This window comes from Quercus suber, unplaced genomic scaffold (assembly GCF_002906115.3).
Source record: "Quercus suber isolate HL8 unplaced genomic scaffold, Cork oak 2.0 scaffold_321, whole genome shotgun sequence".
NCBI lineage: Eukaryota > Viridiplantae > Streptophyta > Magnoliopsida > Fagales > Fagaceae > Quercus > Quercus suber.
In genome coordinates this window covers 66,726-93,682 of record NW_027069775.1, presented here as the reverse complement: position 1 = coordinate 93,682, position 26,957 = coordinate 66,726, and the positions used below count along the sequence as shown (strand labels likewise).

Here is a 26,957-nt window from a genome sequence, read left to right as displayed (position 1 = left end):
GTAGAAACTACGTGGATGACACGTTACACTATGGAGCGTTGAGGAGGAGAATGGACTACTAGCTAGCTTTAGACCAAAAAATTGGATAATGATTAATGTTAGATTTTAGAAAACAATAAAAGTATGTTTTAAATAAGAGCAGGCATGTGGGTCTGATCTGATCTGGAGGCATGCAAGGGACGCAATATTATGGGGTCAACAAGCCCAAAAATAAAGGCAAGCTTTGGGCCTTGTGAGTTGTGAGTGATGACTTTGCCTTTAATTGGTGTACAATTAACAAGAAGAAGGCATGTTTCTTGCTTTGCATTCTTAGCATCTCTCTATCAACGTCTCTTTAGTCTTGACTTAATTAGCGTCTGCTTATAAATACAACCACCTACCGCTTCTCTCTTCTTACTCTTACTCTTCTCCAGCAAACTTTTCTTCCATACAGAAGTATATATATATATATATATCCCATCTAGCTAGCATATTTTCCACACGGTTTTTCTTATCTATTAATTCCAATTCCAACAGTTAGTTGTGTATTGGGAGCCATGGCGGCTATTCTCGCACTGTTTATCATGACTTTTGCTGTAGTCTTGGGCCCTGCTGCCGCAGATCCTGACTTGCTTCAAGATGTTTGTGTTGCTGATCTCACTTCCGGTACACCCATCATCCTATTACTTTTTTCTTTTTCTTTTTTTCCTTTTAAAGTACTATCTTTATTTTCTCATGGTGAACATTCTAGTACTTCTTCTTATAAGAGAAAGCAACAGGGCCAGTTTCCTTATACTCAAGAGGTTCACTTCCCCTACCCTCCTCCCTACCTTCTCTTCTTCTTCTTTTCTTGGGAGGATTTTAATTCGATATTTGTGACTACATTTCTTCAACTTCAATTGATTTTAAGGAGATCGATCAAAGTTTTTATTCTTTTTTATTTTTTATTTTTGCTTTTTATTAACTTCAGTTCTAGTTAAAGCAAAAGAAAAACTTGATAACTTTAATGTCAATTGTATTAGTGTTTATTGGTTGCCAAAAAAGAAGATGTCAATCATATGGGCCCACAATATTCTTGGCTTGAATGATTAAGGGCTTTTTTTTTTTTTTTTTTGGTTTCTTAATTTGCTGTAGATATCTGCTCAACTCAACTGGACTTTTGTTTTTTCTTCACATGTTGGGGTTCCTTATTAAGTATTGTAATCATGATAACTTCTTAATTAGCCAAGTGTGAAGTAGACGGAACAACTAAAAACTTAATATTAGACGATTAAGACAAAAGTAAATGATTTCTAGGAAAACAATAGAGTGTAGGCGAGATGGGTTCATGACAAAGTTATTTTTGAGATGTACAAAATTGGTAGCAATTTCAAGTATTCATGAATACAAGTTGTGATGAACAGGTGTGAAAGTCAATGGGTTCACCTGCAAGGCCATAGCAAACATTTCTGCTGCAGACTTCTTCTTTAATGGCTTGGCCAAACCAGGCCTCACCAACAACACTTTTGGTTCTCTGGTCACTGCAGCCAATGTTGAAAAAATTCCAGGCCTTAACACCCTTGGTGTCTCACTGTCACGCATTGACTATGCTCCCGGTGGCCTTAACCCACCTCACACGCATCCACGTGCCACAGAGATGGTGTTTGTGCTGGAAGGTGAATTGGATGTGGGGTTCATAACCACTGCAAATGTGCTCATTTCCAAGTCCATCAAGAAGGGTGAGATATTTGTGTTTCCAAAAGGGCTGGTGCATTTTCAGAAGAACAATGGTAAGGTGCCTGCAGCTGTGATTTCCGCATTTAACAGCCAGTTGCCTGGCACACAGTCCATTGCTACCACATTGTTTGCAGCCACACCACCTGTGCCAGACAATGTATTGACTAAGGCATTCCAGGTGGGTACTAAGGAGGTTAAGAAAATCAAGTCTAGGTTTGCTCCCAAGAAGTAGATGTTTGAAAACATACATATACTGGGACTTGTTTGTTGTTGTTGTTATTTAACAGAACAAATTGTTGGGATTTGTCCTTGTGATTCATAAAGAACTGTGGGTGGAAATTTTAATTTCCTTTGTTTTCCTTGAGAACCAAAATTGATTCGTGTCTGTAAAGCAAAGACGCTTTAGTGTCAAAGTTCTTCCACTAAAAAAAAAAAAAAAACAACTTCTCAAATACCAAGTACAAACAAAAACAGAATTTCTTGGTTTAGAGCTCTTTCATTTTCTAATTCTATAGTTGGGGAGGGAAAAATTAATCCATGGATGTTTCCATTGCAAGCACCGGAAGCTACAAGCCTACAAGGCTCTTTGGCTAAAACTCTTCATTTTCTAACCAAGAAAGTACATGAAAATGCAATTGAGTAACATCTTCTATTTTTAGAAGCCGTCGGTGGCTAGATTTTTTCAAATGTGAAAGACTAGTCCACGCGTTGGTGATTTTTCGTTTATCTCACCAACTCAAGTGCCCCATATGTCTATTAGGTAGCTGGGTAGCTTTTTGCTATAAATCATTGCTCACTTTGTGGTTCAATCAGTTATTAATGGATGGATGGAACACCAATCTTTGCTGGCCCAGTTAATCATTTCAATTCAAACTTTCTACATACGTTAGCAGCAATTTTCGTATGTGTTTTTAAGATCATTTTGAAAAATTCATCAATAACATGTGCATGTCGCAAAGAGAAGGGAATTGAAGCACTTGCAGCGAAGGATGACATTGACCAGGTTAAGGTTACCAAATGGATATTCAGCACACAAAAAACAGGTTACCATATGGATGATGTTAAATCCTTAATTAGCTTGGATGGTACTTTGGTATTTCATCATATCCTTTACCATATGGATAATGTTAAATCCTTAGATTGGATGACTTCATTTATACAAAGCTTAGGATATGATAAAATACGAATAGTATCATCGTTAATGTTCCTAATAAAGCTGTCTTATGCCATTTTTAATTTAAGTGACAAAAGATCAGTTAGAGGCTGTCTATAAAATTAACACACACACAAAGCTGGTAAGCATGGGCCTTATATTTTATAATAGTCCCTAAGTTATGGCATGTGATCAGCAATTAACAAAAAATCCCTTATGCTATATTTTTTCTATTTGGTACTAGCATGCCCACGGGGCTGCCTTGGCCTTTGATGCGTGCCCACGGGGACTGCTTCCCAGTTGAAACATTAAACAACAAAGCTGATACCCAATATTTAAGCTGAAAGTGGCATCCCACTGGCCAATAAATGAAAGTTATATTATTTTTCTCATAAACAACACAATGATAAATAATTTAAGTATGCAGAATGTTATGGGCAGAATGGAAGATTCAGTATGACCACTGAGTGTGTATAATTATAATTTACTCCCATATTCTTCCACAATCTAGCAAATGCAAGTTAAACAAGTCTATAATCTATATGACATGTAATTGCCAATTATAACAAATACGAGAATACCACAGCAACTCAAAGACAAAAAACCACGCTTTGTTTTATAAAGATTAAAGAAAAATACAAAGATGTAAAGGAAAAAAGATTTACAAAGTAAAAGAAAGATGCATCAGTATTTCATATAAATGAGAGAGAGAGAAAGACTAATTCTCATCTGATAAAAGCACATTAAGTCAACAATGATGTTTGATAAAGGTAGACAAATCTTAGAACACTGATTAAATTATTCAAATGGAGAGGGTTTTTACTTCAAAGAGGTCTGCTGCCTGCCATCTGGGATTGCATATAAAACTATAGGCTTTGAAGGCCTAATAAAGGGAACATCACATCTAAAGTATCCTTTTCTCTCCAGCTGCAATACCTCTCCCCGCTGCAAATTCCGCATGTTGGAATCCCCTATGGCTGCAGTCTCCCTTTTTGTACATGGGTTAAGCACATCAAGGAAATCCTCTCCTTCCTCAAGCTGCAATCAAAAGTTACAAACACAATTATTTTAAAATCACACACCAACCTTCAAGCAGCAATCACAACTTACAGACTAAAATGTGGCATTCTTTTCCATATGTTAATCAATACACTTAGACATGACAGCCATGTCAAAAGTCTGAAACTGTTTGAAAACCACACAAACCCATATCCAATTTCTAAGAAATGAGAGCATGTGTATATTTATGGAACCTATTTATATGTTCACGATCTACAATGCACTTCCACTCAAGATACATGTTATCATATCTATATTATGAACTGATCGATGATCATTAAAAACAAGCCTATCATTTTTGCCACAAGTGCCTAACTAGGTTCCAGTCAAATAGATCAACAGGTTTATAAATGAAGGCCCTCATGTTAAGCTTTTCAAAACTTTGAATACAAATATGTCATACTGTGACATCTTTGTTGTCCACATCAGCAGATTATAACCAATAAATCTCTTAGAGCAAGATAATTCCCAGAAGAGAATAACAACAACAAATAGTCCATCTTGTTGTTAACTGGTTGATATTTTATGGAAGATAAAGCACGGTAGTGATAATCTAGAATTAAGCACTATATGAAATTTACATTTTTTTCATAGAAAAAGCTGATCTTCAGTTGACTAGCACGTACCTTCTTCTTTGTAATTAGATAGTCAAAATCCACCAGAGTAAGGTTAACTAGCTCACTTGTTTCAGGGAGCCAAGTAAGCTTCAACTTTGTGGTCTTGACAGATCCTTCAAGATGCAACATCCCACTCAGCTGGGTGATGTTTCCATCATGGTCCTTCTCTACTTGCTTCACAATAGCATTGCCCCAATCCATCAAAGTTATCTCCTCATCCGCTGAGATAGATTCTGCGTCAGCCTTGTCAATCCATATCCTCCTCGTGAAAGTAGTACATTTATCCCCAGCTCCTTCATACTTCTTATGCCTTGGTATGATGCGGGCAAATGGTTTCTCAGGACCATTTGTCAGGGTAATTAGCACACGTCCTTCCTCAATGACAGCAGTATGCCTGGGGCACACAGGATCAATGATCTTCTTATTAATGGTCCATAGTTTATCCCATTCCATTAGATTGAGATTTTTTGATGCCCCCTGAAACAGAATAACACTAAGATAATTGATAACCTCTTCATGAAGACCAATCTAAGAATAACTGTCTTGTACAATAAGAGTGCAAATCAATAAACAAAAAGTTTCATGATCAGGAACTAATGACAATTTCAAGAAGCTAGAGACCATTATGCAAGGTTTTGAATCTGAATTTGACACGAAAATATATATATATATATACATTTTTTTTTTCATATCGGTAGTGAAATTGTACTGAAAAATTACCTGTTCAAGAATAAACTGTATCAATGCTTCAACCTTTAGTCCTCTACGAATGATTCCTTGTACTGTTGGAAATCGAGCATCATCCCACCCATCCACCTTTCCCTTCTCAACAAACCATAGAAGTTTGCGCTTGCTGAGAAGTGTATAAACCATATTCAGACGGCTAAATTCATAAAGGTAGACCTTTCTCAATCCCATATCCATTTGAATCCGGTGATACTGAGCATTTCGGTCATGGTATTCACTAGATCTTAATGCATGTGTTATACCTTCTATGGCATCAACAAATGGACATGCAAAATCATAAGTTGGGTATATCTTATACTTGGAGCCAATCCGATGATGGGGAATTGGATTGCAACGGTAATATACTGGATCTCGAAGTGATTTATTTGGGTCTTGCATATCCAGCTTCCCGCGGAGACAGCACTGCAAACCCCTTTCAGATCCTGCAATCATTTCCTTCCATAATTTCAGATTCTCCTCCACACTATTGTTTCGACATCTTGATTCAATCCCATCCATTCTTTCTTTCTGCATTTGCTCACGTGGTGTATCATCAATATACGCTTTACCCTGGCGAATCAAATTCTCAGCCATTTCCATCATCTGAGGAAAGTAATCTGAGGTATATGTAACAGCAACATACTTGATACCCAAAGTCTCTATATCCTTCAGAAGATTTTCCACAAACTCATTGCTCTCTTTGGCAGGATTTGTGTCATCAAACCGCACAATAACTACGCCTTGGTATTGCTGAGCAAAATACTGGTTCAACAGGGCTGCTTTCGCGTGCCCAATGTGAAGATAACCGCTGGGTTCTGGTGCAAACCGTAAACGTACCTTTCCGACCTCAGCTTCTGGAAGATCTATTTCGTATGAACTCTTCGATTGATTACTGGCACCCTGTTGCTCCTTCAATTTGGAAGCAGTTGGCTTTCCTGATCCTCTTTTGCCAACATATAGAGCTGTGACTTCATTCAAGGCATCATTATATTCTGCCAATATAGAATTGAACCACCGTGTGAGATTTTGGTATTTTGTTGACTTCCTCAAACTTTCCCATCTCTGTCCACTTCCTGCAAAGCAAAGAATATTAAAAATCCATAGAACACACTCATTTGATCATCTAATAGGGAACATTTTAATTGTCATCTACCAAAAAAAAAAAATGATCTTGTTAAACCATGGCAAGGAACTGGATCCATCATGCTGAAAGAAATTCCCTAGTATGAGGGTATATATTATGAAAATGCCAAAAGCATCATTATAATCCATATAATCCGCCATAACTATTAGAAAGAATGCAATAAAACATGTGACTTTAATATATATATATATATAAAATAAAAAAATAAAAGTGGTAATTTATGGATAAAATGTCATAACCCTATCCACGAAAATGGGTTATGGAGAAATAATCAGATGATCCCTCCAATGGTATGTGAAGGAAATTTTTGGTAAGGATATCTCTAGATGATAAAACACAAAAATTCATGTATAATAAGGGGAACATAGACATTAATTATTCACCATGAGGTGGCTTAAAAATGTCTAAATAAAAAAGATAAAATAGGCAGTCTCCGAAGGTTGTACCTGCAAGAGCAGACCAGATTGCTACATCTGCAATTGAGAAGCAGTAACCGACCAGAAAGGTACGACTCTGCAAAAAATCATCAACGTGCTTGCACGCATTCTCAAATGCAGGACCCAATGAAAAGACGGGGGCATATTCCAGCCACTCATCAATCTGAGAAGAAGCAACAGCAGGATTAGAATGAAGTGAAACATTAACAGAAAACAACTTAAGAAAAGATTCCAAAGAAAATAACCTGGCCAGATTCATATGCATTCTGTCCATAGAAATTGGGAAGGCTAGCAACACGAGCAATATAGCGAAGAAGCACATATGTTCCATGTAATTTAAGCCTACAATGCAGAGGTTGAGTTTGAGTACTGTAGAATCTCTAAAATCTCTCACAGTGATTACATTACATATGGATAAAAGACAGCATCTTTGGGTTTTAACTTGAGAACCCATAAAAGGGGTACACTGATTGAATAAAGAACATAGATAGATGGAAGTGGAATCCCTATAAGTCGTGGAAGCAGCAGAAATATATAATTACATTAAAGACAAAAGAGAGAAACAAAACATAATACATCAATTCAACTTAAAAGACCCATATAAGTAAAAATAAAAACAAATACACAAAATCTAAGCTTTAGGAAGAAAAAACAAATCTTTATTGAAAAAGAAGAAGAATGAATACCCATTAGAGAAGAGAAGCGTGGGAGTAGAGTTAGGAGGTAGGGAAGTGAAGCATCACAAGATTGGCGGCCATTGCATGTGGCTGCCGTACATTCCGCCTCACAAGCTCTCGCCGGTCAGAACCTCAAAACCTCAGGTTGAGACGTGGGTTTGAGGAGTTTGAGGGGAGAGAGAGAGAGAGAGAGGCTGTCCAGTTGGACCGGATTCTCTTGCCAGTCTGAGTTTGCTCAGAAAACGAAGGTTGAGGCTGTGAGAGAGAGGCGTGAGGCTATGTGGGTGTGTTTGAGAAGAAGAAAGAGGCTGAACGACCAAGCTGAGGTGCCTCCTCCTTTTAAGTGACACCTGCCCCTATATGTAGGATTTCCTCAAACTTGTTTGGAGGAAATCCGTGTCCTTTAAAAAGTGCCAAATAATTTCTTTTAATAATATTTTAATGGCCACATCAGCACCATGTCAGCAAGCAGGATACTCCGTCTGCCACATAGGAATTTTCTGTTAGTGGGTTGATGGCAAGGACCAAAATAGAATTGATTTACTGTTTTTAGGGACTAGAATAGTAGCGAAATCAAATTATGGACCAAAATGGGAATCGGCCCAAAATGTAAGGACCAAAAGTGTATTTTCGCCATTTAGGAAATAATGATTTTGTTTTTTTCTTTTTCTTTTAGTAATTATATGTTGGATAAAGTTTGGCTACAAACTTCAATATATTTTGAAAATCTAATTGCTGGATTGCATATTATTTATACTCTTAACACACTAGTCAAATTTTGTGTCAACCGGATGTTATTTATTATATGATCCATAAACATATTTTTTATGCATAATTTTAGACTATAAAAACTTGTAATTTAAACAATTAATTGATAACATTACTATTGATCTTTAATTTTCTAAAAATTTTGCAAGCATAAAAATTATAAGAAGAAAATATAAACTAATGGTAGATTTGTCAAAATTCACATCCAATAAAATGATATTGAGTAAAGTTTTAGCCTTAAGATACAACTAAATTTGTAGCCAAACTTCTTCTAAAATAAAATTTAAAAAAAAAAAAATTGTAGCCAAACTTTGTCCTTATATATTATATTGTACTATCAATATAAATCTTATATTGCTAGTACAATGTAAATTAAAAATTTTCCATTTTTTCCCTCCATCCCCTTGTCACATCATTTTTTCGTTTCTTCTATCTCTCTCCCCTTCTCTGGCAAATAGATCATTCATTTTCTCCTTTCCTCATTAATTTCTAACTTTCTTTCTTTCTTTCTTTTTCTCTTCTTTTCTTACCTCATATGGTATGTGTTGAATACTTTAAACCAACCACCGTTTCATTGAAAAATAAAAGGACACTTCAAAGTTTATTTTTGGTCTGATATAGAATTTTACTCTAGTTTAGTCTAAGTGTATGTGTATCCAAAATAAAATTCTACTTTAGCCTAATTTAAGTGTATATGTGTGTGAAACTCCCTCCTAAAGACTTGAACCTCGAACCTTGCCCCTCCCTCCACCCCACAAGAATATTGTACTTGTGAAGAAACCATTACGCTAAGAGTGCATTGTAGACACTCGATTTTGCATCCATAATTTAATCTTGGGAGATGGCTAGAATGACCATTCATATACCCAAAAAATCATAGTTGCATTACATGCATTAATTCATTTATTGTATATCATAAAAATGATCTTGAGATTCTAACAGTCACGACGGAATGTCCAATTTGCAAATCAGACCGTCGTAATGAAAGATATCACAAGATCAAGTTTTCACGGTTTGCATGCATTGTATAGAGTGAAGCCGATCATGTGTGATTAATTGAAATTAATTTTGATTGGTTAAAATTAATTAAATGAATTTATGTGATTGGTAGAGTATTTTTCTTAAAGTGGGATTTGTTGCATGGGATTAAAACAAATAAGCTAATAATATTTAAAGACTGTAGATAATTAGGTTTTTAGGACAATTATATTCAAAATAATTATTTTAAAAATCCTAATAATCACTTTGGAATGAGGATTATCATGAAAATAACTCTTAAATTCGTCCAAATATAGTTTTAGAGTTGGAAAACACTTCAAAAACGTGCTAATCAAGTAGCAAATTTCAAATTCACGTTCCAATGAACTTTTGCATGGTATAACCCAAAATTAGGACTAGGCTATTTTTGGCAAAGTTGTAGAGAATCGAATTTTCCTTTAGAACATGGAGGTATGTTATGATTCTAGTGTCCTACATGGATTAAGTATAAGCTTTGGGCACCCTCCCCTTGCAAGCCAGTTTTCAAGGGTGAGTTCTACTCATGAGTTTGTAACAAATTCATACTTTCTATATTAAGTCAACATTTTACTTTTACTGATCAAGAGAGGGTCTCATCGATGTAAACAAAGTAGATGGAGATATGACTAGCTAATCTAGTATTGCAAATCACCAATCCAAAGAGTTTGGATATCCTTCATGGTAGTTGGCTAATGGTAGCCATGAGACAACATCTTTGCATCAAGTTAAAGAATAACAGAAAACTAAATCTATAATATAAATAAAATGAGGTTGATTTGAAAAGATGCGTGCACTCAAAAGTTGAGGGATTAAATTTTGTGAGCACTCAAAATTTAATCCCGAAAGTTAGAAGTGGGGCTACTTGTGAAGCTCAATTAGTGGTTGACCTAATTGATTAGGACTCTAGACTATGGAATAAAGGTTTACTTTCATACCTTTTTGAGCCAACTACAGTGAAAAAAATTCTCAACATTCACCTTACTCGGTAACCTGACGATGATCAAGTTTTTTGGTGCTTGAATCCTTCTGGTTAATTTTCAGTGAAATTGGCATATAACGCCATTAGAATTCCACCTCAACATATCACCATCTGATGCAAAGCAGGGATTAGGAGTTATGGAAGATGAAAATACATGCTAGGCTCAAGAACCTAAATGTGGAAATTGGCTTAGGGAAATCTCCCTACAACTTCTATACTAAACAAAAGCACCCTCCCATCAATTGATTGCCACTTATGTAGCAAGGCTCTAGAAACATTGGAGCACATATTTTTGCAGTGTGACTAGGTAACTCAAGTTTGGCTTTTGGCCCCATGGCCTTTGAGGCTGAACACCTTAGATTCCATATCCATTGTAGGTTGGATTAAGATGATTGTCAACCCAAAATCTACTCTGGGCCTAGATTAACAAGACTTGAGTGGAAGGAATCAAAATAAACCTAGCTTGCAAGTCAAGTGAATAAATCCTTTGAAGAACACAAGCAAGTTTGGAAGATTCATAGTGGAAAATCTTTTAAGGATGCAACTTGGATTCCACCTCCATCAAATTGGACTAAACTAAATTTTGATACTACAATAAGAGAGGATAAAACCTATGTGGTAGTAGTGGGAAGAGACCAGGGAGGCAAGCTTGTAGCAACGTGAGCAAAGCAACTGAACCCATGCAGCCCCTTATTTGGTGAGGCAAAATCAGCCTTGGTGGCCATTCAGAGAGCAATAACAACAGGTTGCAAGAATGTTGTCATTGAAGGAGATGCATGGAATGTAATTGCGCTCTAGAGAAATCAAGAGTCAATAATTATTAAGCCTATAGTGGATGACATTTTGTATTTTTTGTTAAAGATTTTGATAACGTTTATATATATATATATATATATAGAGAGAGAGAGAGAGAGAGAGATCATAGAAATTGGGAAGGCTAGCAACACGAGCAATATAGCGAAGAAGCACATATGTTCCATGTAATTTATGCCTACAATGCAGAGGTTGAGTTTGAGTACTGTAGAATCTCTAAAATCTCTCATAGTGATTACATATGGATAAAAGACAGCATCTTTGGGTTTTAACTTGAGAACCATAAAAGGGGTACACTGATTGAATAAAGAACATAGATAGATGGAAGTGGAATCCCTATAAGTCGTGGAAGCAGCAGAAACATATAATTACATCAAAGACGACAAAAAAGAGAGAAACAAAACCCAATACATCAATTCAACTAAAAAGACCAGACCCTTATAAGTAAATATAAAAACAGATACACAAAATCTAAGCTTTAGGAAGAAAAAACAAATCTTTATCGAAAAAGAAGAAGAATGAATACCCATCAGAGAAGAGAAGCGTGGGAGCAGAATTAGGAGGTAGGGAAGTATCGATTGGAAGAGCAAGGCCGGCGAGCTTGGCAGCCACAATCACCGGTAGAGGCGGCGGACTATCGGCAGGGAAAGACAATGTCCGAATCTCCATCTTCATAGTAGCGTTGTTTCGCTTTGCGTCTGTTTCTGTGTGTCTGTCTATAGGGTATATTAGACTAGTCTCTCTCTATCTCTCTTTCTCTCTCTCTCTTATTATAAACCGGGTGCGGCTTGTGTCCAGGCCCCAGGTTTCTTTCTAATTTCTACTTTATTGATGCTTAAACCCTACTTCTTTTCCCATTTATATACAATTACCCTCGTATCTTACTACTATTATATTACCCTTTTTTTTAATTGCTAATTACACCCATATATTTTATTTTTCGTGGGTATTAATAATGAACTAATGAAATTGAATTATACTGGCTCTAGCCAAGGTCATGTTTGATATGCATTAATAAATTTTGAAATTTTTTTCTGCTTCAAATCAATAAATTTCCTCAAAAAATTAATAAATAAATTTTAACATTAATCTTTATTTTCATGTGGAATAATAAGTATTTAGTCTTTTTATTTTTATTTTTTTTGTGGGAAACGTAAAACTTGTGACATGATTAGTATGTTTGGCAAAGTTATGAGTTATAGATTTATTCTGACTACGAGTATGTGAAAAATTAATAGAACAGAAAGATCTTGCAAACACTTTTGCATCGAAAATTAAATGACCATAAGCAACTAGAGATTCTTCATTGCTCTTCAACGAGTTAGTAATCAACTCTAAGAGCCTATTTAGTATATTGTAATCACCATTAAAATATAATAGGAATAAGTATTATAAGAGATACATGAAGTTGGAATAGAATAATTATTACTATTCATTGTTTGGTGATAACAAAGGAATAGAATTTATTTATTTATTTATTTATTTATTTTGGAGGGGAAGGAATAGAATTCTTAAGTAGTGGAATTGCATCATATTATAGTGAAATTTCCTATAATACCCCTTTTAAAAGAATTCCCTATTTCTAAAATAAAATTGTATGAAACAAGTATTGTCAGTTGTCATCCGAAGCCAAGGACTTCTACCACCAACAGATAATAAAGATTTGCGATGCTAGTGCGTTACTGGGGTTGTTCTTTATATATATATATATATATATATAAAGAAAAATCCCATCCATTTGGTAAAGAGAAGAAGAAAAAACAAAACCATCCATTATCTCGTGGTGGTAGAACAACCAATAAAATTTAAAAGAAATCTCATCAAAAACCTAAAGAAAATTTCAACACAGACATCGTCAATGAAGCTACAGTTATGAGAGAGAGAGAGAGAGAGTATTTAATGGAGAAGAGACTAGCAATAGTAGCCTTAGGTATTTTGGTAACTTTCTTTTAATAGATTTTTTTTTTTTTTTTGATAATTATGTAGGTTAAGGAATAGCAATTAAAATCATATTGAGAATAAATAACTATTCTTTATTTTACCACTACGCACCCTTACGGCATGTTTGGTAGACTGTAATAGACGTTGTAATGTAATAGTTATTCCTATGGTTTAATTATTCTTTAGTTTGATTATGTTTTTATTACAAGGAATAGTCATTCCTTATGAATAGCTATTCTTCAAAATGAGGAATAACTATTCATCTTTAAAAGGTTGTATTAGTTATTTCTTAGTAGGTGCATTAATTTCAAAACTTAATATATTTCTAAATAAACAAACCTTCCATATACATCTAATAATTATAAAAATAAAAAATCATAAAAAATAACACATATTTTTCTTAAATTTAAAAATAACAATTTTTAAGGAAATTTAATTATATGAATAAGATATTTCCTAAAATAAATGTTAAGTTTCATTCTAATGTTATAACTTACAACCAAACTAATGAATAGGTTTAGTTATTACATTACAACACATTTTATTACTAGTAATAAAGATTACAATTCCTGTTGTAATTCCCATTCAGTATACCAAACGTACCCTTAGTGCGGTGATCACTCCACAAGTATAAGTGCTTATAGGATGTGGGGGGGCTAGAGTCAATGTTCAAGTCTCCAAGAGGGAGCTTCACACACATATATACTTATATTAAGCTAAAGTAGAAATTATATCTTGTAAAAATAAAAAAATAAAATAAAACAGCTATTTTTTATTTTAAAGAATAGCTATTACTAAGGAATAGCTATTGCTTGTAATAAAAACATAATCAAATAATTGAATGATTATTCTCATATACTCCATTACAATGTTTATTATAGTGTACCAAACGTGCCCTAAATCACCTTCCAAAACAACTTCTAAATTTCCAAGATCTTGAGAGAACTTGAGAGCCTTCATAGCTACCAAAGCTTCAATCTCTGCAGCAGACTGAGGAAGAGCCATATTCTAAGACAAAGGTGCTATAGTTAAACCCTTCTCAACCCTACTGATAACCTGTATACTAGCTCGACCTTCTTTTTAGAACATGGCTCCATCAAAGTTGATTTAGAGCATACCATTGGAGCTAATTTATAGTGATCACAAATAGAGTCCTCAATTACCCTTTGACGCTCCAAATTTGCTTTTGCAAGCCCTCCAAAACATGTTTTTAACCTTCCAGGAGTAGCCATTCCCCAAACTTTCTTCCAAAATATTTTAGAGCTATTTCTTGGATTTAGGTTGGGGAGTTGATTATCACTTTGAAAGAAGTGATATCCAGATTTAATTGAATAAATTTCCTTCGGATCATGAGGCTAAAAAATTTTATTATCATTAGTGAAACGACTCAAAGGTATGGATTTTATAGTCATAGCTTCTTAGGGTGAAAAGATTGAATCAATTAGCTCAGTATGCCACTGTTTACTTTCTGGATTAATTAAATAACTCACTAGAGCGTCATCGTAGTCATTGAAAATTGGACAAAGGACCTTCGGTTGGTTCAGAATAGGTAGCCAATTGTCTTGCCAGATCTTCACTAATGCACTACTACCAACCCTGCCAAAGAAAACACACCTAAGCACATCATTCCCTTTTAAAATGCTCTTACAAGCATAAGACCCGGAATTAGAATCTTTGGCTTCTAAGATAGATTAGTTAGGAAAAAATCTCATCTTGAAAACTCTATAAAAGATAGATTTTTGGTTATGCAGCAGCTGCCAAGCTTGTTTGGCTAGGAGAGTTTCATTTAAAAAGGCAAGACCTTTGAACCCCATCCCACCATCAAACTTCTGTTTACACATATCTTTCCAGTTTACCCAATGAATCTTTCGGTGATCATCCAATTGTCTCTACCAAATTTTTCGAATAAGACTTTCAATCTTATTACATAGACCCATTGGGAGCTTAAAGCAACATATATCATATGTGGGGATGGCCTATGCTACAGCTTTTATTAGAATCTCTCTGTCTACTTGTGATAGTAACTTAGTCTCCCACCCTTGTAATTTTTGCCACACCCTCTCTTTAATATAGTTAAAACTTGCTTTCTTTTGCCTCCTCACAAGAGAAGGCAGCCCCAAGTACTTCTAAAATTGCTGGATTTCGACCACACCTAAGGTATCTCTAATTACTTGTCGCAAGGTTGACGAGGCGAACTTACTAAAAAAGACATTTGTTTTATCTCTATTAATCTTTTGGCCTGAAATTTTCTTATAAGTGGACAACAACTCCAAGACTTTATTACATTCATCACAAGTAGCTTTACAAAAAAGAAGATTGTCATTCGCAAAGAGTAGATGGGATAGTCTTGGGCTTCACTTGCATAGAGAGTAACCTCTAATAGCTTCATCGATAGCCGCTTGTGAAATAATGCCATGGAATCCTTCAGTACATAAAAGGAAGAGGAGGTCTCCTTGATGGATTCCCCTAGTTGGAGAAATCATACCTTTGGATTTACCGTTAACAAGGAAGGAATAAAAAAAGAGGGTGAACACATACCGGCATAAAAGAAATCCATTTTCTTGGAAACCGAGCTTCCTCATCATAACCTCCAAGAAAGTTCATTCTACCATATCAAACGCCTTACTCATGTTGAGTTTGAGAGTCATGTACCCTTCTTTTTCAGACTTGTGATTCTACATACCGTAGAGAGTTTCAAAAGTTACCAATATATTATCTGAAATTAACCTATTTTTGGTGAAAACACTCTGATGTTCTGAAATAATATTTATAGAACTCTTTTTAATCTTTTTAAGGAACCAATCATTCGAAGCTAAAGTTCGATCAAGCCTCTCCCATATAGAATGGCCAGATTTGAAAGTTTTTGCCAAGTAATTGCAGAACCTGAAAAGCCAAGGTCCAAGAATTCCACACTCATCAATAGCATCTTGGAAGAGCTCCATTTGACCATTACCTCTATTACTTCCACCAAGTTTTTCAGTAGATCGTGAAATTTCATGTTTAGCTTGCAATGAGAGTTAAAACTTGATCCATGGTGTTTTATTTTAGTTTATTATTTTTATACAATATGATTTAAATTTATGACATCCATTCTAAGATAATTAATTTTTATTCTAAGACCAAGACATTAATTGGTTTTTACTTGGAGCTTTTTTTTCTTCTTCCTGTGGTATTGTTAAGGAGAAAATCCATTGCCTAACTTGACAATATTACTTGTCCTGTGAAAAATTTAAGAGCCAAATAAGGGCCAAGCACAAGGATTTCAAGAATGGGACCAAAAAAATTCCTACCTTAGATTGGAGAAATGTGGTGTATTTTTTGGATAGATTAATAGTATTTCAAACTATGACCACCGTTCCATGACGATTGCTCTTTATTATTAAGCCAAAAAAGCCAATTGATTTTCAGTGTAGATGAGTTTAAACCCTAGATCTCTTATTCGATGACGAGAGATTACACAGGTTAAGCCAACTAGAAAGTGAGATAAATGGGGTTTTCGTTTAATAAAATAAAATAATAAAATAAAAAATCCCTTCTCCCCACAAGTTGAGCTAATTAGAGAGAGTTAGTAATGAACAAAGTTTCTCTCCAAACTAATTTGGAGAAAAACCCTACAAATTTCTCATATATATATATATATATACTAAATGTGAATTTTGAAAATCTAACCGTTGGATTGCATGTTCTTATTATATCCTTTATGCTTGCAAAATTTCAAGAAGATCAAAGATTAATTGCTATGGCATCAAACAAATGTTAAAATTTCAAGTTTTTGTGATCTAAAATTGTATATAAAAAATAAGTTTATTAATCAAATATTAAATAACATCTGATTTGAACAAAATTGGATATGCATGTTAAGAACATAAAGAATATAAAATTCAACGGTTAGATTTTCAAAATTCACAAAAAATAAAAGATATATAAGAAGTTTGAAAAGTCTCTCTCAAAACTAGTTCAGATAGTTTATTAATGAGAAATGGAGTTTTCATTTAATAAAATAAAAAAGAAAAAACCCCTTTTGTTGGATAATCACATGTTTGTATTGCATACAAAACATACGCAGCGGAAAATTAACAGATCTAATTCATTCGCAATTGATAACATGCACTATGTAAGTTTTAGAATATAGAACAAGAGAGTGTATCTTAGTGCAGTAAATTTCAAAACCAAAGATCAAAAGTTCTCGAGGACACTTTCAATCTTCACTTCAATTCCACTAACGCCAAGATGTATGGTCTCTTAGGGTCCGTTTGTTTTGGTGGTAAATGATTTCAGGAAATCATTTACCACCTGACCCATGTGTTTGGCAAGCAAAGGAAAATTCAATTTCCGGAAAATATGCCTTATCTTTGACCAAATTTTCACCTTTGACCCGGAAATGGTTTTACGCTCCTATTTTACCTTCAAACCATTTCTGGGTCTCACACAACAACACAGACACGCAGAAAAGAAAAGAGAGCCGCTGCACTTGGTGAGAACAAAAACCAGCAACAACACAATCAACAGCCAAGAACGCAAAAAAAAAAAAAAAAATATATATATATATATATATACTAAATGTGAATTTTGAAAATCTAACCGTTGGATTGCATGTTCTTATTATATCCTTTATGCTTGCAAAATTTCAAGAAGATCAAAGATTAATTGCTATGGCATCAAACAAATGTTAAAATTTCAAGTTTTTGTGATCTAAAATTGTATATAAAAAATAAGTTTATTAATCAAATATTAAATAACATATGATTTGAACAAAATTGGATATGCATGTTAAGAACATAAAGAATATAAAATTCAACGATTAGATTTTCAAAATTCACAAAAAATAAAAGATATATAAGAAGTTTGAAAGGTCTCTCTCAAAACTAGTTCGGATTGTTTATTAATGAGAAATGGAGTTTTCATTTAATAAAATAAAAAATAAAAACCCCCTTTTGTTGGATAATCACATGTTTGTATTGCATACAAAACATACGCGGCGAAAAATTAACAGATCTAATTCATTCGCAATTGATAACATGCACTATGTAAGTTTTAGAATATAGAACAAGAGAGTATATCTTAGTGCAGTAAATTTCAAAACCAAAGATCAAAAGTTCTCGAGGACACTTTCAATCTGCACTCCAATTCCACTAACGCCAAGATGTGTGGTCTCTTAATCAGTATATGTGTATGTTCTAGAGAAAATGAGAAAGTGTCCAACTCTCACATTCATGCCATTTCATAAACTTGTTGTTTATTTCAAAATTCTGTATGTTTCTCTCATAATAATTAATTATCTAATTGGGCTAGCCTTTTGGGCATTTCCAATTGGGCTCTAGTATGTGGCTTGAAATGAGACCAAAAGGGAACAAATAAGACACTAGTTCCAATGGGTCTTGAGCTTTTTCTGTCAACTCTTGACAAGTCCAAAGTTACCATTAATTATATTTAATACCACTTCCATGATCAAGACAAATCATTTTAGTTGACATGTTATAGTCGTCGTAGATGAAATGTCTAATTTCATTACCGACTACGAACTAAAATTCTGAGTTTACAAAGAACTTGTGATTTATATCTTCTGTGACTTTTCACATAAATCACATACTATGCATCTCATGGACTATATGATAATGTCCGAATATTCATGTTATCATTATTTTAGATAATAATAAAACAACTTTATTAATTACAATATTAAGTCATACATAATGTCATATATAGTATCATATATAACATCATACAATAGGATTTAAGGGCATTAATCACAACACCTTCACCTCATTGTTTGCTGAGCTTAATCTAATGAGCTTCAAATGAACCAAAAGAAATATAGGAACCAAGAAATTATGTGAAAGATTATTCTCGAAAGGGCTAAAATAGAAGTTTAATGTATGTTGATTATAGTCCTCATGATAAAAGTTACATTAAAAAGAGAAGAGGGTGAAATCCAAGTACAAGGAGAATATAAGAAACAGCGCAAAAAACTTGTGAAATCCAAAAATACATAGATCTAGAAGTTCCAACAACACAGATCTAAAAATTACTGATCAAAAGCAATCTAAACAGACTACCAAGAAGGAAAAAGGCATATATTCACTTGGGAAGCTTGCTTTCCAAGATGGATTATTAGGCACGAGTCTTTGTAACGTTTTCGCCATCATCATTTGAGAAACCCCAGCCAAAATCATTCTCAGCTGAATAGCCAGAACAGAAAGGACAAACAATCTCTGGTAATTGTTGTCCTTTTTGAGTTAGCTGCAAGCTTTTTCGTTCAATAGTCAGCCAAATGACTATAATCATCTATCTAGTCTATACCTCAATTTACTATCCAAAACCTTACGAAGAAGATTTCCTTACCAGCTCCTTCAACCTATTGAAGCAACTAAAGGAGATTTCTATCAGCTGTCCTCACTGCAAGATTGCTCAAGAGGGAACCATTATGGCATTCATCATAAAACAAATGCCACAAATCTAAGAGTTTCCTAGCAATGGGAAACTTGATTAGAAAACATTGCAAACTTGCTTATTTACAGGTTAAACCAACACAAAAATGTCAACAAAAGACATAAATAAAGGAGAATTACATTGCAAGTGAAATACAGCTTTGAGCTTCTGTTCTTCTCAAACGGTAATAAATAGATTGCGCAACATTTTTCTTTGAAAATCTTTTAGGCCTGCTACTTATGTGTGGCAGCAAGTTCAACAGATATGATGAAGGTTGATTTTCCTGCTTCCCTTAGATACCGTACATCTCCATTCATGAGCTTTAATAGCTTTCTGCTAATGAACAGGCTGATTCCCTCCTCAGATGGATCTCCATCAGTTCCAAACATCTGGTTCAGCAATGCTTCTGGCACCCCTCCACCTGAATGTGAAATCCTGATCCAAGAAATAAATTTAAAAGGTTATGACTTTGGATGAAGATAAGTACTCTGTGTGCTCGTAGAAGTCAGGAGCAAGTACAAGTTCCTTTTATTCACAAGGTCAAGTATTTGTCTGAATAAATGGCTATATGCATCAGGTCCAAGAATTTTTTGTTCTTTCATGCACTCAAATTCACGTTAGGAGCAGACTACACACAGCAGAAACAGATGTACTAATATTTTTTATGGACTCAGTGTCAATTTGTGCCCGAGGAGTTTGTACCTGAGCTCAAGACGTGCAAGATGAACAGATTGCCCCAGTTGATCCTTGGTCAAACTGGCTGCAACATTAAGCTGGCCTCCAGTTGCTGCATAATTTACTGATATCAACAAGAAATCAGCTAAGACCTGTTGAAGCCTAATACTATCACCATATAAGGTTTCATTCACAATCTCCTCTGCCACACCATTGACCATTAGGATACCCTTGTCATTGCTCTTTGCCATGACTTGACTTATAGAGGCAGCCAATATTTCATGCAGTGTAAATTCAACCATTTCGAGATCCAAGTAGCTGTAGAGAATTCATACAACAAAGGGAAAAGAAATTATTAGGTTATAATAAATCATGGTCAGAATTAAAACTGGAGAAATAGATTTACTCCCTTTGTTATCCTTATGTAATCCTGGTATTCTTAACACTTCATCATGTAAATTGACGCTACCCTGTGCAATAGCAAATAACTCTTCTAAAAAATAGTATGGGCATTAAAATCAATAACCTTCTTATAGTTGTGGATAAAGATTACTATAGTGGATCAATTTTGACGACAGTATTTTACCAGAAATTTCTTCACTATAGGCTTCATCATATGACTTAAGTAATGAATCAAAATGATCTGGTAGACTCTAAAAACCTAGGCCTGATCATCTTTTTCTACTCATCTAATTATTCCATCTATAGTCATGAAACCACATAGGATGAAGTGCAGCAGAGTATGGAAATTTCTTTTGATAAATGCATGGATTTGTAATAACATAAAAGGATAGGAAAGTCACTTGTTAAGAGTTTAAATATATCATACCCATCAATGATGCTATCAAGATCTGAGTCGTCAATAACCTTGCTGATCTGGTGCTGGCACTGGACACTAGTATGCAGAAGCTGTTTTTGTTCAACTCCTAACTCAGTACCTTCCATCATTTTCCGAGAAAATATAATCCCAGATAAAGGATTTCGTATCTGCCTTTTTATATAAGCCAATGCTTTCAATCTCTTCATGGCAGTTTGCTCAGATAAACGCTGTATATGAAGTGCTTGTTGCAGCTCCTGGCTAGCAAGCTGCAAGAAGCAAAAGACCCCAGTGACTGCACCCTCTCTGTCCAATTTCTTACTCACACATAGCAGGCACTCCACATACTTTCCACTCCGAGCAAAGAAACTGAAAGTGACCTTCTCAGATTCCTGACCAGTCATTACATTATTAAGTACAACTCCAAGATTTACAAAAGCTTCCTGATTCTTGAGGCGACAGCAAGATGTATGTGTCCCAAAAACCTCTCCCAAGAGCATTTTATCTATCACTTCCTCTCGTGTCCACCCACTTACCGTTGTCATTGCTGGATTCCACTCACAGCACCACCCAAATTCATCCGTACCAAATATTGGAGGAATCAATGGGTTCGGATTTTGTACAATAGCTTTGTAATCGCCTTCAATCCTGGTGAACTTATCCATGACTATCTTCTGACCAGTGATGTCCTGGGCCACAAAACAAACCCCCACAACATTATCTCGAAGATCCTTACTTGCACATGCATTCACAACTAAGCTGATGGGACCAGAATCACTCTTAGACCCATGTGTTTTGATCTCGAATTGGATGTTCTGCTCTTCTTTTCCTGATCAAATGAGAAGGTAAAAGAACATAAACAAATTATTATAAATTCTTAAGAAGCAAAAGAAAAAAAAGCACTAAAAAAATATCAAATCCCTTTGTTTCAGGCATGGTGAACACATCCCAAGCCATTAACTCCAATATCTCTTGTGCTTTCTCACACTTCTCAATTAATTTGATGCACAAGCATGGTATTAGATAAAATAATTGGGATATGCCTAAGTGTCACACACTAACTCATGCTTATGCATATCTACGTTACTAGTCTGAGTTAATAATTTTATGAAGTTAAAATAGAAAATTTGGATAGCCAAAAGTCTTGTAACTCAACTGACACTTCTTGTTGTTTCTAACAAAGATGTCTAGAGTTCAAATCCCCCAACCCCAGCTATCAAATTATAGGGGGAAAAAAAAAAATCTGGATGGAAAATACCCTGCAGTGCCAAGGACAACATCCTTTTGACTATATCAGTCGAAGAATCTTCTACAAGTGTGAGAAAATGATTTCCAATTGCTTTATCAACAGCAAGACCAGTTAACTCTGCAATCTTTGTATTCCACCCATTAATCAGCCCATCAACATCAACTGCCAGAATTGGCACTGTGGCTGTTTCAATTAAACGGACCATCTCACTTGTCACTGCTTCCAGTTCTTGCATCCCTTCAATTTTGAGGTCACTGAGCTTCATGTTAATTGCATTGTTACTTATATTTGTCGCTTCAACATCTTTAAATGCATTCCTCAAGATAAGCTGCAAAGAATGGATTGCATCCATTTCATAGTCCTTCCAGGGTAAACTCCTTGTCTTGACAACATCAAGGAAAGCCTTGAATGAAGATCTCGGGTGCATCCTCCTACCGTCATCCTTCTCACCAGGTTCATGCTTTGCACCACCCCATTGAATTTCAGCAGCAGTGTGGGAGCGAAACCAGAAAATCATGTCCTTGGAAGTTATCCTCACAGCTGCCATTCCACATACTTCATCACCAAGCGCAAGAGCCCCTGGGAACCCCGCATCATACAGACTATCTGTACTCAAACCTGTAGAATCCATATGGTACTCCTCGAGCCATGATGCTATGTCATGCAGCTGGAAATCACTTGGAGTAACTCCCAGTCTCCATATCTTATTCTTGTATAATAGGACAGCACCATCACACTTCACGAGATCCATTATATTTGGGCTTTGTGAAACAATTCCCAAGGGTGCATCTCGCATCAGCAAATCGCACAAGAGTGTTTGGGTACGCAATATGTTCTTCTCAACAATTTGATTTTCCAACTCCAATTCCTTATTCACATGAATGGCAAATACTTGGGCTAGGAACTCACAAGCATACCTAAGAGGGAATGGAACAAACCTTGGAGTTGTGTTATGGCATACTACTAAACCCCAAAGTCTCTTTCTCTTTTGAGGCTGCACAGAGTTAGAGTTGTCCCCTTCTTCATCCCCCTCATTGACTACAACTGCCATAACCAGAGAAGCAATGGAATTCATATTCTCCATGTACTGTAAATGGCAACTGTGTGGAGCCCTTAAGGTTGAACCACACAATGTCAGATCAAATGGAAGCTTCTCATCTTGAAGCACCTTCACATTTCTGGCATGACAATCAACAATCAGACGGACCTTATTCTTCATAAATAAGAAACGAGCAGCCTGAGGGATATCAGTGGCTGGATAATGCAAACCCAGATATGGCTCTAGTCCTGGCTTTGTAATCTCAGAGACCACTTCACCATGATCATCATCATGAAATTTATATGCCATCACCCTGTCATAACCTGTGAGCTCAAAAACCTCCTGAACCATTGTATCACAAAGCCTTTCCATGCTACCACTAGGCAAAGACTGCAATCGGGTAATTGCTTTGGCTGCAAGCTTGTATGATTGCAGGGCACCAGCAGCCGTCATCGGGACTTCATAAGGCTTCACTGGCTCAAAATCAATGATCAAGCTACTTGTTACCCGATGCACAATTGCGTAAAAGGGCTTCCCAGATGTCTTGCAATGGACTAAAATGGGATTCAAAAGAGAAACATCTGCAAACCCTAGGGCCTTTTGCAATGCAGAGGCACTGGGAGCAGTGAAAATAGTCCTTACATCTGTTCCAATGCCAAGAACTGGGTGGTCTCCAACACTTGGGACTGCATGACTGACCATGGTCAGCATTTCAGGGGCATTCTCACTGTATGCAATGACCTTGAAAGTTTTGTCATCTAAGGCTAGCAAGCAACCAAATGGCTGGATCAGCTTGCCTTTCTGTATGTGATGGAGGTAAGCTGTGGTTACTTTGTCAGACCTGGGTTGTTGATCCCCAGTAACTGCACTGGTAACACGCACTGAGCTAGAGTAATCAAAAGAATCACCCGATGACTCAAAATCTGCGTGAAGCTTTGCATCAACAGTGGTCTGAGCAATAATCCTGGCACTGTGTCTTGAGCGCCCTGAATTGCTGGATGAACGGCTGGGCCTTGAAGAAGACATTCTCACCCAAACTAAATTCCAAAAAAAAAAAAAAAAACCCATGAATGAGAACATATCAAAAGGGCTGCCAAAATTGATTCTAGTAAATAATTATATAGTTATTATTGTGATCATTGTCATTGTCATGATATCCATCATCATCATCATCACAGTAGTATTAGTATTATCAGTAAGAATAACAATAGCGTCGCACTAGCACAGGAAGTATTATGAATATGCTCTAAAAACATCAAAATTTTCTAAATATCTCCCTCAATCATTCAATATAAGGACACTGTGTATACAGAGAAGGGAGAAATCTGTTCACAACTAAATCAATATACAAGTCTTTTTCCTTAAGATTAGTAAAAAAAGGATGCTTTTTGATTGTATGAAGCATATTTCCATTAGTTACAGCAACATAATAAAGAGTAGAAACAACAAAGATTCCTTGTGATTATCTTTGATTCTTTGAAGCATATTTGCATCAGTGACAGCAACACAGTTAACACTTAACAGTATCAACAGATAACAGTAGAATGTAACATTGCTTTTGTAAAGCACACCATTTATTGATTAAGTACAAAGCCGCATATATAAAACGTTAACAGACACTAATTTTTAAACCACACACTAAAGAGTAGTTGCAGTTCAGCAAAAACAAAAGCCAAGAAAGATAAGGGGTACTAGTACGACAACCGATCAATTAAATTGACAAGACGAAAACTTTAACTCATACATGGGCTATGACTGACAACAATTTCTAAAGTAGATGTTCAATCCGAGTAAAGAAGTAAGTTTTTACAGAAGATGTAAAAGAAAGAAATGGAAAAAACTCTAACCTTGTTTTTTAAAGCTTCAGGAAACAAAACCCAGATGTCTGAGAATCAGTCTGGCTCAAACTGAGATACAAAGCAGGTTGGAGAAAGTTTTATTAGAGAATCCAAAGTGTGTCCAGTAAATCCCAACCCCATTTCATGGAAAAAACCACATCATCTCGATCACCACCTCCACTGTCTGTGCTTTGCCTTCAATCCCAGCACTTCGCAGGGACCACCTGTACTAATAGTAGTAGTATTTTTTTCATAGATAAACAAACTCACAGACAAACTTTCTTGATGGGTTCAGAATGATTTTTATGTAACACGTCTCCAAGACATGGATCCAAGGGGAGTGAGAGAGTCACCAGCTGTGCCAGTGATACATATATTAAAATATTATAATAAGGAGGGCGGTTTGGTTTCCAAAGAAGGATAATAGTGGTCGTTGATGACACCCATAAATAGCATGATCTTGAATTTCTATTCGTCCCTGCCTCTTAACAGTGCTGAAATCACTTTCTATTTCAGCTAAGTCGGTTCCCATTAAAAAATAGGAATAAATCCAACAAAAGATGTGCTATAAATAAAAATATAGGAAGTGGGATCACACAGCCTTGGTGATTGTCAATTAGTCATACATGAGAAATTGATGATAATAATAAACAAATGGAAAGGAGGGTGGGAGACAGAGAAAAAGAATTTGCTTTATGAGAAAGTTCCAAATTTTGATATAGTTTTGATGGAGATAATTAATCGTGAGGAGTGAATTCATATAAAAGGGTGTTTATTATTCATAATCGATCACTTCGTAAGTGTTTATTGCTCATAATTGATCACTTAAACAAATAATGTGATTCAGTTTGTTGCGTTTGTGCGAGGTAGAGTGGACAGTAACTCATCAACAAGAAGTAGGGACTTCAGTTGTACAAGAACAAGTTACAAGTTGGGAATGGGAATGGGAATGGGGATAGCCCATACTCTTTTCTTTGGACACATTCTACAAGAGTGGCAACAAAGTGAGCTATGGGAGTCACGTGTAGGCCTCAATGTCCTGTGTCAGATTCGATAAACAGGATTATGGGTTTGTGTTTTGCCAATCACAATGTACTACGCTCTTGCTCTGGCTCTTGGTGGAGGTGATGGGTCAGTTTTCCGGATCTACAGGGAATCTCACTCACAATCACATTACAGGATTTTTTGTTTTGCTTTGCTTTTCTTTCCTTTCCTCACTTTTATTTTATATATATATATATTATATATTTATAGGTGGCAAATATATTGTCCTGCACGTGCACGTGCTCACTTTTTATTCTTTCCCTTATCCGATGGGACTTAGTACATCTCAAAAAAAATGTTGTTGAAAAGGCTTGAAGATAAGGACTCCTTTTATGGCATCCCATTTTCGTATCTCAAACTGAAAACAAGTAGGACATGTTATGCATTCTGAAGAAAAACTGCCTCTTGTCTTTGTGGGTTGAATCAGGAGAAAGTGATTCAACAATGGCACCACCCATACATCTTTGGATTTCCATCTTAAATTTAATTTGCAAATGGTGTTTGACATTTCCATCATAATTCTGTTTTTGGTGTCACCACCTTGAGGAATTCTAGGAGTGACAGACCAATTAGCACAGCTGCATGACATTTTTTCATGCTATTATTGCAAGTTTAATTACAAAAATGAGGTTTTAAAAAGCTAAAAAGTTAAAAGAAAAAGATGATGTCAAACATAATAGGAATGTTTGATAAGACTATAAAATTGGTTTACAATTGTAATACAAAAACTATTCATATACAAATTTATAAAATTTGACAAACACAAAAACCTTGTTATACTATTCATAGTTACTCAATCTTGTGGTTTGCAAAACACCCCTGATGTTATCTGTTTAAATA

At 35.4% G+C, this 26,957-nt stretch overlaps 3 protein-coding genes across 5 annotated transcripts; 1 reads left to right on the top strand and 2 right to left on the bottom strand.

Moving 5' to 3' along the window:
• The first annotated feature begins 269 nt into the window (after window positions 1-269).
• LOC111997685 (germin-like protein subfamily 2 member 1) lies at window positions 270-2,044 on the top strand. The gene is made up of 2 exons (XM_024029802.2): window positions 270-645; window positions 1,383-2,044. The coding sequence occupies exons 1-2, from the start codon at window positions 537-539 to the stop codon at window positions 1,925-1,927; spliced, it is 654 nt and encodes a 217-aa protein (XP_023885570.1). The 5' UTR covers window positions 270-536; the 3' UTR covers window positions 1,928-2,044.
• A 1,394-nt stretch (window positions 2,045-3,438) lies between these two features.
• On the bottom strand, window positions 3,439-11,899 carry LOC111997676 (glutamate--tRNA ligase, cytoplasmic). Its single transcript, XM_065782941.1, has 6 exons — window positions 11,612-11,899; window positions 7,077-7,173; window positions 6,841-6,994; window positions 5,245-6,323; window positions 4,534-5,001; window positions 3,439-3,886 (listed from the first exon to the last, which is right to left on the bottom strand). The coding sequence occupies exons 1-6, from the start codon at window positions 11,758-11,760 to the stop codon at window positions 3,668-3,670; spliced, it is 2,166 nt and encodes a 721-aa protein (XP_065639013.1). The 5' UTR covers window positions 11,761-11,899; the 3' UTR covers window positions 3,439-3,667.
• Window positions 11,900-18,909: 7,010 nt separating this feature from the next.
• Window positions 18,910-26,030, bottom strand: LOC111997674 (phytochrome A). 3 transcript variants are annotated; one of them, XR_010632827.1, is made up of 6 exons: window positions 25,083-26,030; window positions 22,206-24,272; window positions 20,960-21,776; window positions 20,158-20,448; window positions 19,596-19,890; window positions 18,910-19,493 (listed from the first exon to the last, which is right to left on the bottom strand). XR_010632827.1 is itself a non-coding variant. In XM_024029789.2 (5 exons), exons 2-5 carry the CDS (start codon window positions 24,259-24,261, stop codon window positions 19,689-19,691), a joined length of 3,366 nt encoding a protein of 1,121 aa, XP_023885557.2. In that variant the 5' UTR covers window positions 24,262-24,272; window positions 25,083-26,030; the 3' UTR covers window positions 19,513-19,688. The 3 variants fall into 3 exon arrangements, 1 of the variants encoding a protein (XP_023885557.2); XR_010632826.1 differs by having other exon boundaries at window positions 18,910-19,482; XM_024029789.2 differs by lacking the exon at window positions 18,910-19,493 and having other exon boundaries at window positions 19,513-19,890.
• Window positions 26,031-26,957: the final 927 nt, after the last annotated feature.